A 12,161-nucleotide genomic window follows, 5' to 3' on the forward strand; every position below is an offset into this window, starting at 1 on the left:
TAAGATGTATTAAAAATCCTCACCGAATATACAATGTTCTACTTAGGATAATAAATTTAATTAATTCCATTTTTGGATGTAAGACATTTTGGTCGACGTCCATTTAAAAAATAAAAAAGTATACTGCAAAATTATAAATAAGATTAAAATTAGATCCATGTAGCATATCGTTCATTAATAAATATTTACAATGCATTAAGATTCAAACAACTTCCTAATATTTCTTCATTCAAAAATGATATAACAAAAACGGCATGTACTGCAAAACAGTATATATGTACATTTTAATTTGGTTCATTCATTAACAGCTTTCAAAACAGTAAAATCTTTGTAGTTTTGATCCTGCCGCAATTCCAAATTATTTTCATTACACAGATGCAATAATGCCACAAGAGCTAGTGGACTCGTCAGTTCCTTTTTCATATCGGTACTGATGTATTGCGGCAAGTCTTGATACAACGTTGAAAATTTTATAGGTCTTATTTTGCTGCATTTTTTACCCTGAAACCAGCAAATGATTATGCCGAAATTATGACGAATTGAAAATAAACCTCTTGCTCTTCCATAGTTACACATTTCCAAACGGCGTTTTTTAACTTTTTCATGTCCATTTTCTTCGCTTGCATGGCGTACGGAATATGAGTAGCTGAAACCGTTTCGGGAGCGTTAACGAGATGTTCATCCATGAACATTTGTTGGGAGATTGGCGGACCCTCGTCGTCTTGGAAAGAATTTTGGTCTGGCTCATTGTCCACGAAACTCTTCAATTTTATTTTGGCTTATAATCAAATTTCCTCTAATTATTAATATACCTACATTATTTTGAGAACAGTATTGTGAATCGTTAGGATTGTCATAATTGTAAACTTGTACTTCGTATTTGTCGTTGCCCAGTTCCGGCCGAATTGAATTCAGTTTGGGACGTCGCGCTCCCGGTTTTATCAACAGTTCGTCGGTCTGCTTGTGAAAATTTTGAAATGATAAGTCGGGTACGGGCAGTGTAATCCTTAAAGAAACGTAAGCAACACTTGACTGACTCGCTCTAAGATCAGACTTACTTTTCCAGGGTGGTAGTAGGTGGCGCTCGCTTGACAACATATTTCCCCACATTTTCATGTATGTCGTCTACTAACTGAGAAAAGTCCACTTTTTGCTGGACTCTGACCTTTCTGGTATGCTTGACCACTTGCTGGATACAACTTCCCGAAAACCTAGCCGCTGACCGCCTATTAAATTTTACTTTCCAGTGGCTAGGTCCTGCCCAGATCTTATCAATATATTTTCCAGACGTTGTTTTAACGAGTACGTTGTAACCGTAATCGGTTTCAATACGATTTTCTTCTGGCACGGCATCGACTATGTGAGCAATTTCGCCGTGAATTTGAGCTTGAAATACTTCTTGGTGTTCTTCAACGTCGCTGACCGGATCTTCGGCGACATCATTGTCTTCGAAAATATCGTGAATTGAACCATCTAGTTCGGGAATTGGGAGACCGTTATCGTCCAAAACAACTTCGGGTAAACCCGGCGTCTCTGCCAGTCTGTTGTGCGCAAAGAAGTTTTAGTCTTTTCATTTTTAAATTTACACAAATAACAAACTCACTTAATTTGAGGTATTAACGTTTGTTTCAATAAAAAAAATAGAAGGTAAAATAAAATTTGAAATAAGCGATTAGTCGGTTGCCTAACAGCATGGAGTTTCTAGATAATGTACTTATTTTTTTTAATGTCACAAAAAATAACTGTCTTGCACGAGCTGGTTTTGGAAAGACTTCTTCGGTCGCCTTAATTAATTCAGAGCACCGTAATTTACACTTAAAAAATAAGCAATCAAGCCTTCAAAGTGACAATGTGAACTGTTAAATTTATAAACACAGAAGAGGCGGCAAATCTGTACATATCGAATAAATTAAACCTACGATTTTAGAAACCTTTATAACAACCCTGTACAAGCATTGACATTCTGACTAGGCGACGCCAGCGCCATCTACTACTTACAATTTTTCTTCTTCTTCTGGATCCCATTTGCCTATTTCAAACTCCTTAAAAGACAGACACAAATTAAAATGCGTCGCTTGAGGTAGTTCAATGTCTAAAACTTGATCTACATCTTGCAAAACCTGATCTGGGCTATTGGTCCAATATTTGTCTCCACTCCTAAAAGGTTAATAATAATTAATAATAATAATTAATAATTTTTTAAATTTTAAACTAAATATTTCTGTATAAAAACATACAATAACATAAATTGATGACTTGCTGGATTTGTGGGAAGTTTGTGAGTAAACAAATTGTCTGTGGCGCTGACGTCAATATTTTCTTTGGTTGAAAAAACAACTGATTCTACATGTTTAATTGACCCATATAAATTCTTTTCTTCTTTGATAACAACATTCCTTTTATCAGCTGCCAGCTTTTTTGTCTTTTTCTTTGCACTTCTCTTTCTTTGTTGTTGATCTAGAGATGTGTTCCCATCCTCTTCTGAAAAATATCATCAAGAATAAAGCGCAAAGTAAACATATGAACTCACCATTTTCTTCATTTATCTGCTTCTCATTACTTTTTGCCATTGAACTGGCCAATTGTAAGCCTTTTGCATGAACATCATCTACCCGTAAGCCATACACTTTGGCACCTATATCTAGTGATGACCCAGCAACTTGTAATACATTAGCATTGTCAGTTGATGCAATTTTCCTCATAACATCAATAACGTGCAACTGCCAAGCATTTTTTGCTGATATTCTCTTGAATAAGAAAGATAATGAGTTTAAAACCAACAAAACAAATGTTAAGGCTCACATTTTCAGTATAAAGTTTAGTGCAAATTCGTAAATGGTCCTTAATCTGGCTCTCATCAATAATGGGATTGGAATCAACAAGTGGTGACATGCTTGAAGATGTAATATTTGTCAACCTCCTTTGCATTGCCACCATGCTTCGTCTATTAGTTCTTTCTTTTTCATCATCTGCTGGTTCCTTTAAATATAATGACAACAACACTTTATATTGAGATAGTTGATTTACTACCAGTAACGAAACATCTGCTCCACCAACTGTGCTTTTTCGAAGCGGTGACGAAACAGCCGAAACGTTCAGTAAGGAACGTCTTCGAAGATTTTGTCTAAATGGAGTTGACACTTCCATGTTTACGTACTAATTTAAAAAAAACACTCAATATTTGAAGATGTATTGAGCTGATCGATGTTATCACAGTTAATATACTGACAATAAAAATTATTTAAAAATAAGTTGGGCGCATAATGTAACACCTAACCACTTCAACTTGTTTTTCGAATGTGTCAACTTCTTCTTTAGTTCAGTAAAACATATAATAAATAAAATCTACTGCAGAACAGAAAAAAAGACAAAATAATTGCACTTTTAAGCAAAATAGATATACAAATACACTTTTAACCACAATTGCAAAATCGAAACCGTTAAACCGTTTGAATGTTGAATGTTGTTGTCAAGTTGTCAATTGTCATTTCAAATTAATTGTCACTTAATGCCGCCAGAGGGTACACGAGCTAAATAAACATTTAAACAATGGCGGGAACGTCTACTGCGAACGATAAAATCCAAAGTAAGTTGGGTAATTTTCCAGAATCATTGTTATCAGATAAACATTTAATATTCCATTTATCAACTGGATTGATTATTTTTGGTAGTTTTACTTATTCAACGATACACCTGTCAATTTATGGTAATTTTTTTACCACACAAGATTCAAGATGGCGTTTGTTTTTGTTTAATTTTTCTTCATCAATTAGGCGACTTTTATAGACTTCAGTCATTCTCCAACATCACAGAAAAGTAATGTGTAAAATTGTTACTATGAAAGAAAAGTCTTAGTAATGTAAAACAGTGATATTCAAAATCAAAAATATGTCGGATAATCGAAAAATCTTGAGTGCTAAGCGAAGGCATGAAAGAAACAAATTTCCAAGCAGTGCAGGGAGCTTCATAAATAAACGAGAAGACAATAATTTTAAAAAGGGTGTTAAACGTTCAGCCTTTTCCAATGACACACCTAAAAAGAATATTGCTAATGACAGGATGAAAAGACTTCGTACTAGTTTAAATGAAGAGGTTCGCAATAGTTCTAGTGAATCAAGCAAAGTAGTTGCATCTTCATCAACTACAAATCCTCAAATTAACAAATCAGTAAAATATTTAAATTATGGAAGAAAAAGAGCTCAAGCAGCGCAGTCACAATGTGTATCAACAAAAGTATTTAGAAAAGAAATAGATTCTAGTAGAAATAATGTCCAATCTAGTGGTTATGTTTTTAAAGAAGAATTTATCCACAAAAGTAACCACTTTACTACAGTTACAGAGAATCCTTTTCCGGTATCTAATTTATCTATACCAGAAAATTCAGCTGATGCTAATGAAGACATGGAATGGTCTACTGTATAATTTTTAAATAATTGAGTGTAGAATTAGGATTAATAATTCATATTTTAGGTTGATAATTCTGAAGAAATTGTATCTAACACTTGTACAAGTCCATCAAGTTCACTAATGACCTTTAATAGAAATTCTTGTGATAAGTTGACATCTGATTTGTTTATTGTAGTAGATACAAATATCTTTTTATCGCAAATGCAGTTAATTAGAGATATTATTTCAATGACTATTACAGGTAAAATGTTAAACATTTGGTGAAGTAAAATGTTAGAAATATTTTTTAAGGGTCTAATAAGCCAATTATATTTATTCCATGGATTGTAATTGAAGAATTAGATTTTATAAAAGAAGATTCAAGTAAAAAAAGTCTTAAATTCAAAGCTCGTGATGCCATTAAGTACATTGAAAAAACTCTTTGTGAGAAACATCCTCGTATAAGGGGTAAATAATAGTGTACAGTAAATAAATGGAATTATTTTAACATTTATAGGTCAAACACTAAATGAGGCAAATGAACAAAATGATGTTGGAAAAAGTCAAGATAATAAAATAATAGCAACTTGCATTCAAGTTGTAGAAAAACATAAACATATGGTACAGATGCAGTATATTGTTCTTTTTTGTGTGTAAATGTTAATGATAAAATTGCAGATTCTTCTTACAAATGATGTAAACATGAGAAATAAGGCTCACATCAACAACATTCCTGTTTGTTCACATACTGACATAATGACAAAGATATTATTAATGTTAAATAATGAAAAGGCTCAAATTATTTTAGAAAAAATGACTACTTTGTGTAGCATTATCATTCGTAAGTGTGCTAAAAATGCATATGGGGATGCATGTACCAAGATGCCAATATGTCAGTCTATACCAAAGTCACTAGAAGAATGTATGGTAATATTTACGAAATACTGGTTTCCTGTGTTCCAGGAAATTCTAATGAAACAGTTTAAAAAATCAGTTGATGATTTATCTGCATTCATGGCTAGAAACAAAAGTAAGTTGTTTGGTTTTGTAGAATAATCTTTTCATGTTATTTATGTTGTAGCTATTAGAGATGACTCACCTGAATTGAACGAGCTCTTAAGACTTTGTATCAGAGTTTGCTTATTTTTAAAAGATGTAACAGATTGCAAAGACACTATTGAAAGTACCATTAGTGACTTAAACAACATTAAAGTGTCATAACGTACTAAATTGTTTTTTTTTAATGAAAATTTATTCATTATGATTAATGTAAATAAGAATAAAACGTATTTATTGTAAAAATGAGACATTAAACATGTACATTCTTATTAAACTGCAGTGAATGTAATTAATCAAATTGTGTGGTCAATTAGTTTTTTAACGATCCTCGTACGCTGAAAGATTAAAATTTTATTTTTGCAATGTTTACACTCTTGTCTGTCATTTAGTGAACAATTTTTGACGTCTGTCAAAAGTGTCAAATCAAAGTAGTGACTCACATTTCAAGGATTATTGATTAAAGGCGAAAATACAATAACAATTACTAGTTTTGATTAATTATACAATTACGTTATTTGATGTTATAGGTAAGACACACAGAAGACTACTTTATATCTTTATATTACCTTGATCTAAGTAAACAAGTTATAATAATAAAACTGTTTGTTTGATTTTACAGAAAATATTAATAAACAATAAAACATGGAGAGTTTCTCGTATCAAAACGGTGGACAGAATAGGGAGCAGGATTTTCAAAAGCTGTCTCAAACTATTGGAACTAGCATACAAAAAATCTCCCAAAATGGTAATAACGAGAGATTTTATTTTGTCATTAACATAATCTTGATGCCATGTTCTTCTTATAGTTTCCTCAATGCAGCGAATGGTTAACCAAATAGGAACTCATCAAGATTCACCTGAGTTAAGAAAACAGCTGTATGCTCATTTTGTTTGTTTTGTTTAAAAACTAAGAAAATTGCTTTTAGCCACTCTATTCAACATTATACTCAACAACTGGTTAAAGATACAAATGGTTACATCAAAGATCTTAATGCTATTACTCCGTCCTTATCGCAGTCAGAACAGAGACAACGCAAAATGCAAAGGGAGCGTTTACAAGATGAATTTACTGCAACTTTGAGCATGTTCCAAACTGCCCAGAGAAGTACAGCACAGAAAGAAAAAGAACAAGTCAATAAAGCTAAAGCCCAAGCTTATGGAGAACCATTCCTTAGTAAGTAATTTAACCTAGTAAAAAAAGTTGCTGACCCAAATAAATAATTTTAGGCAGTTATAAAAAAGATGAACAGTTAATTGAATTGCAAGATAGCAGTGCGGCAAAACAACAAGTTCAGATGCAAGAAGAATCTGAGCTGAGGGCCCTCCAAGAACAAGAACAATCTATCAGACAGTTGGAAGTATGGTATCACATAGTAGCAAAAACGTTATGCTCACATTTGTGTTTCAGAGTGATATAAATGATGTCAATCAAATTTTTAAAGAACTTGGGGCCCTGGTTCATGAACAGGGTGAGGTAATCGACAGTATTGAATCAAACGTTGAAAGAACCAATGATTTTGTAAGTCAAGGTGGACAACAACTAAGAGAGGCCAGTACTTATAAAAATAAACTTAGAAGAAAGAAACTGATCTTAGGTATTGTGGGTGCTGTTATATTAATAATTATCATAATTATAATAATTTGGAAAACTTCGTAATAGGTAACAAGTATGTAAATCTGTTTTAAACCATATTATTGTACATACAGCATATGACTAAGTTATATGAGATCTATTTTTGCTGTCTTTAATGCAGTTTAAATTCAGTGCGAAGGTCATTTTATTAAACTGCCAAATTAAAAATTTACTGATATTAACTGTAATTGTTTATGAAATATGGAAAGATTTTAATTCAGTATAAATTTTGTTAAGATTTTTTTAATTATAAAATTATATCCAGTATAATACAAACTAATTTTATGTATCTACTCTTTATTCTAGATTTGTGATGATTATTTGATAATTGTTATCTATTAAGTATTGTGTATTTGAAGATGAAAAGCTTTGTATTGTTTCTTTTCTTCAAAATATCAATGCAGATGCTTTAAATTGAAATTAGAAAAACCACTTAATTAGTAACTATATATTCTATAAAGCGTATTAATTATGAAATAAATTGTTATTCACTAATTGGTGTCTCTTTTTTACTTGATATTGATTCCAATTATTTAATCAAACAATTCTTTTCAAAATCGTTTGTCAGCATTCAAATGTCGTGACTGCGCATATTTAGGTACACCATTTTTGAAGAAAAAGTAGTAAACGTCAAATAAATGTAGGTTAGGAAAAGTCGTGTGTCAAATATGTCAAAATAAAAATCTCCAGATTTACATTGATTTCTTCCAAGGGATAATCATATTCTTCAAAAAGAAGTTAAATATATTTCATTAAAGATACTGTAATGTCTTCTCGTGTATTAAGAAAACTACAAGGAGACAAAGACATTGTGGATGATATCTCAGATACGGAAACGGACATTCCTGTCAGTGGGGGTGCTCGAAGAAAACAGCTCAATATTAATCGCTACGATTTGGTATACAGATTTTTAAAAAATGTCAGATTGCTTGAAAACGTCCTTTTTATTCCAGCTGAATCAGCAGTCACATTCTGAAAGTGAAGTGAAAGAAGATGATAATGAAACAGAAGCTGCAAAATCATGTGAAGGAGATCCTAATCATGAGGCTGTTAAACGTAAAAAGAAGAAAAAGAAGAAAAAATCTGGAAAACATGTAAATACACAACGAAGCAGTGAAGACAATGCTGATGTAAGTATTGTCTGTTTTATCATTGATTAATAATTTTATCTCTGAACATACATTTAGATCGATGAAGTGGAAAGATCAGTTCGTGAAGTAAACAGACTTTTGGGTGAAAACCATGTTCCCAAAGTATCTTCAACTCCACCAATTAACACCAAGCATGATAAGGGTGTACACAGTAAAAATATTTTATCAGTGCAACATAAACACTTGAACCCAAATAACGAATTGAAGAGGATATTTGGTTCTAAAATCATTCAGGCTGAACAGTATTAGTTCTGTGTAATTAGTTTTCACTATGTCATTGTTTTATTTGTAGCAAAAGAAAAAATAGGGGTAGAGGTCACGTGAAGACGACCTGGTTAGTAAATAGTAAAGATACATGGCCTCAAGTAGGCAAATCAGGTCTTTCCATGAACCTCCTTGAAAACAAACAAGGAGTACAGTATTTTACATATGAACACAGTCAAAGTTACCGGCAAATTCAAAATAGATTCCTTGAATCTGTTGAAAGTCTCAATCCTGACAACATTGTTGCAATTATTAATGACCAGCCTTACCATATTGACGCCCTTATACAGTTATCAGATCTTTGTAAATTAAGTGAAGATTTGGCAATGGCAGCAGAATTAATAGAAAGAGCATTGTACTGTTTGGAGTATGCTTTTCACCCGCTTTTTAACGTCGCGCAAGGAAATTGTAGGTTGGATTATAGAAGACAAGAGAATAGGTTAGTGCATTTTTACATCATTTTAAACATGACCAAGTATTATAAATGTGAAAGTCAAATAAGGACTAGCAATATGGTTAATTCCTCATTTGACCGCTAATTGGTTATTGACTGTACTGTCATTTTGACATGAATCATTACAGACAAGAGATCAGAGCCATCATGATTTAACCTGTGGTGGTTGATACAGTCAAATGCAAAAAAAAGTAGACAAAAATTTATTATTTTATTTTATAAATGTGGCTTTTCTAATACCGACAACTTCTCACTATTTTTGCATTCGGCTAGGCAATCAAGAATACAGCCGTTGTCAGCTGCCAACCAACATGGAAAAACTGGAAGACTGGACCAAGCAGCCGAAGATTTCTTGTCTACTTTTTTTGCATTCGACTGTATGATTAGACAGTGTTTGATTTAAATATTGAATTTAAAGTGTATTTCTGTCATTAACATTCACAAATTTTATCAGCGCCATCTGTTTAACAAAGAGTCAATAAAATTATTGGCCCTTTCCACAATTATAATTTTCATAATAAACGTTTAGCGAAAAATATATATTGACCATTGTATGGCACTGTTATTCTAACCGTCATTTTCATCAATAATATTATTTCTGTCAGTTGTTTTTAATTTTTTTTACTACTGTCTTTATAAGAAGTAAATTTTTTAATTTCAGAGCTTTATACATTACATTATTCAAACACCTGACGTTCGTTGGAGGACGTGCTTGTTGTCGAACTTCATTAGAGTTTTGTAAGCTTCTTCTCTCTCTGGATCCAGAAGGCGATCCGCTTGCAATTAAATTAGCCATCGATTTTTATGCCTTACGTGCCAGAGAATACACTTGGTTGATAGATTTCTACGATGAATGGGAAACCACAAAAAATTTATCGCAGTTGCCCAACTTTGCTTTTTCAACAGCTGTTGCTCACTTTTACACATCAAGCGGTGATACAGCGAAAGCTGACGGCTTCCTTCAAGACGCTTTACTAATGTTTCCTGGTGTACTCATGCCTTTATTAGAAAAATGCTCAGTGCAAATAGACAACAGGGTAGTGACACACAAGTTCTTTTCTTCAGCTAACGAACACAAGTAATTATGGTTGATTGAGATGCCGACTGTGTCTCCACGCAGATTTATTTTTAGACAAACAGCAGCTTTAACGCAACTGATCCAATTATATGTAAGTAGATGTTACCACGTATGGAAAGATAGCGATTTAATGCATTGGCTTGAAAAAAATGTTCATGTGGTTTTGGACAGAGTTGACAAGAACGATCCGATAGCCAAGGATTACGAAATGAAAAGATCCAAAAGGTATCAAGGACCTCTTCCTAGGAGTATAGCTAGACACATTTTACTCTCTGACATCAAGGACTTAACACCAATCACTGATGTAATTCTACACATTTTTGTAATCTATTATGGAGCGTCTGTGGATTATTTTAGGACTTCAGTGGGCCTGTTTTGGGCTTTGATCCGTTGCCACCAAAAGATTCTATCAACATTTACACCAAACCAAAACGACCAACGGTTGCGACTAACAGTTCCATTCCTTTAGGCATTTTCTTTAGATCAATTTTGCCCAATTTTGATCCTAATCAAATTCCACAAAATTTACTGGAGCCGTAAGTAACGGACATTGTGTATTAATTCGTTGAAAAGCCTCCAAAATTCCAGAGGTAGAGACGAAGATGGAGCTGTAGCGTTGCCAGTTTATGAGAACAACGCAAATAACGAAGGTGGCGATTTGAGAAGAAGTGTTGCGTCTTTGGTAGGCGCAATGAGAGATTTACTGAACAACATTAGACCGCCAGAGATGGAAGTACCTAACGACGCAGATGTGGATGAAGATTATGATGACCTCACTTAAAGTAGTGCAGTTTAAATTAGCAATGAATACACTAAACATAATTTTATTTCTTTATTGTTGGTATATTCTAAAAATGTTTATTATAATTATAATGTAACCAAATAAAATAAATAATCTGAAAGATATCACTTTTTTAAATGGCCCTTTTTACATTAATCGTGTAAAAACAGTTACAAACTCTTGTGTTCATCACACAAGTACAAATGAGGTTCCATTTCATTAAATGTTATTTTCAATTAGTGAAGCACCCACTTACCCTTTCAATTAACAAGGATATATATTTTTTAAATAGTATTGGTATAATGTTTATTTCAGAATCTCAAAGCAATTTTATTATATTTCAAAACATGATAACTTATTTCCCACATCCGCCGCCTCCACAAGGACTCCTTCTAGGTGGGCGGTAAGTTGATGAACTTCCACCACCCATCAATGGATGGTAGTCTATAAAATCATGCAAAAATCAATACAACATGTTATGTTAGATGCTAGATATTACCTGGCCTCAGACTCTTTGGTTTATCATCATCTTTTCTACCACTTCTACCACCTAAAACATAACCTTCAGAACCACCGTAGTTCTCCATCAGTTCTTGTTTCCTTTTTTCTTCTTTCTGAAATATCATGTAATGTAAAAAATATTATACCTGATTACGCTTTACACCTCTTTCATTTTTTGTTCATGTTTTTCAGCTTCTTTATTATATTTTTCCTGCATTTTCTCAGCCCATAATTGCTGAGCATTTACATGAGCCGCAAAAACGTCAGGATCTTAAAAATAACTCTTTAAACATCAGAACAATACAATTTTTACCTTTGTACTTACTTTTGTGATATTTTGCTGAATACTCTTTCTCAAACTTATCTTCTCTGTACTTTTTGATGTACGATTTTATTGTATTATTGTACACAACAGCCAAAATGATTGACAAAATTAACATATACCAACCATAGCTTTCAAATACGTAAACGACTGGAAAAACATTTTATTACAATCAGTACTCAGCATACATATTCAAAAAATTACCTGAGCCCCATACACTGGAAGAACTTTCCTGCTGTAAAAAATCCGTATCGTCCATTATTTAAAAAAAAATCCTTCAATGTCTATGAATAGAAATTAATATTATATAGATGAAATTAAGTAATTTTTTAATTTTGTCAACAGACTGCAAATGCGAAACCACTTAATTATTACACCGTTTTGTTGTCTTGTCACTGTCAAAGTGACAGCAATTTTAATGACGTCATGATAAATTTTCCATTTTGGAAGGATAAATATTTTCTTTAAAAGAAGATATTGGAATATTAAGATCATTTTAAAATGTTTATAGATATTTTATTAAATTTAAAAA

At 32.5% G+C, this 12,161-nt stretch overlaps 5 protein-coding genes across 5 annotated transcripts; 3 read left to right on the forward strand and 2 right to left on the reverse strand.

Moving 5' to 3' along the window:
• Positions 1-257: 257 nt before the first annotated feature.
• barr (barren) lies at positions 258-3,452 on the reverse strand. Its single transcript, XM_069036387.1, has 10 exons — positions 3,278-3,452; positions 3,031-3,224; positions 2,803-2,979; positions 2,531-2,747; positions 2,238-2,481; positions 1,999-2,157; positions 1,059-1,541; positions 817-1,006; positions 552-761; positions 258-501 (listed from the first exon to the last, which is right to left on the reverse strand). Exons 2-10 carry the CDS (start codon positions 3,145-3,147, stop codon positions 295-297), a joined length of 2,004 nt encoding a protein of 667 aa, XP_068892488.1. The 5' UTR covers positions 3,148-3,224; positions 3,278-3,452; the 3' UTR covers positions 258-294.
• A 162-nt stretch (positions 3,453-3,614) lies between these two features.
• Positions 3,615-5,972, forward strand: Swt1 (Swt1 RNA endoribonuclease). The gene is made up of 6 exons (XM_069036434.1): positions 3,615-4,416; positions 4,471-4,648; positions 4,699-4,854; positions 4,904-5,007; positions 5,065-5,416; positions 5,468-5,972. Exons 1-6 carry the CDS (start codon positions 3,889-3,891, stop codon positions 5,605-5,607), a joined length of 1,458 nt encoding a protein of 485 aa, XP_068892535.1. The 5' UTR covers positions 3,615-3,888; the 3' UTR covers positions 5,608-5,972.
• On the forward strand, positions 5,836-7,573 carry Syx7 (syntaxin 7). The gene is made up of 6 exons (XM_069036446.1): positions 5,836-5,972; positions 6,065-6,190; positions 6,252-6,321; positions 6,372-6,619; positions 6,673-6,803; positions 6,854-7,573. The coding sequence occupies exons 2-6, from the start codon at positions 6,088-6,090 to the stop codon at positions 7,100-7,102; spliced, it is 801 nt and encodes a 266-aa protein (XP_068892547.1). The 5' UTR covers positions 5,836-5,972; positions 6,065-6,087; the 3' UTR covers positions 7,103-7,573.
• A 120-nt stretch (positions 7,574-7,693) lies between these two features.
• Positions 7,694-10,931, forward strand: Nulp1 (Nuclear localized protein 1). Its single transcript, XM_069036400.1, has 8 exons — positions 7,694-7,976; positions 8,032-8,208; positions 8,266-8,471; positions 8,522-8,932; positions 9,609-10,025; positions 10,080-10,329; positions 10,383-10,561; positions 10,614-10,931. The coding sequence occupies exons 1-8, from the start codon at positions 7,845-7,847 to the stop codon at positions 10,804-10,806; spliced, it is 1,965 nt and encodes a 654-aa protein (XP_068892501.1). The 5' UTR covers positions 7,694-7,844; the 3' UTR covers positions 10,807-10,931.
• On the reverse strand, positions 10,845-12,032 carry LOC138122282 (selenoprotein S-like). The gene is made up of 5 exons (XM_069036454.1): positions 11,834-12,032; positions 11,633-11,779; positions 11,471-11,577; positions 11,306-11,420; positions 10,845-11,250 (listed from the first exon to the last, which is right to left on the reverse strand). The coding sequence occupies exons 1-5, from the start codon at positions 11,886-11,888 to the stop codon at positions 11,162-11,164; spliced, it is 513 nt and encodes a 170-aa protein (XP_068892555.1). The 5' UTR covers positions 11,889-12,032; the 3' UTR covers positions 10,845-11,161.
• Between the last annotated feature and the right edge of the window lie 129 nt (positions 12,033-12,161).

This window comes from Tenebrio molitor, chromosome 1 (genome assembly GCF_963966145.1).
Source record: "Tenebrio molitor chromosome 1, icTenMoli1.1, whole genome shotgun sequence".
NCBI classification, from domain to species: domain Eukaryota; kingdom Metazoa; phylum Arthropoda; class Insecta; order Coleoptera; family Tenebrionidae; genus Tenebrio; species Tenebrio molitor.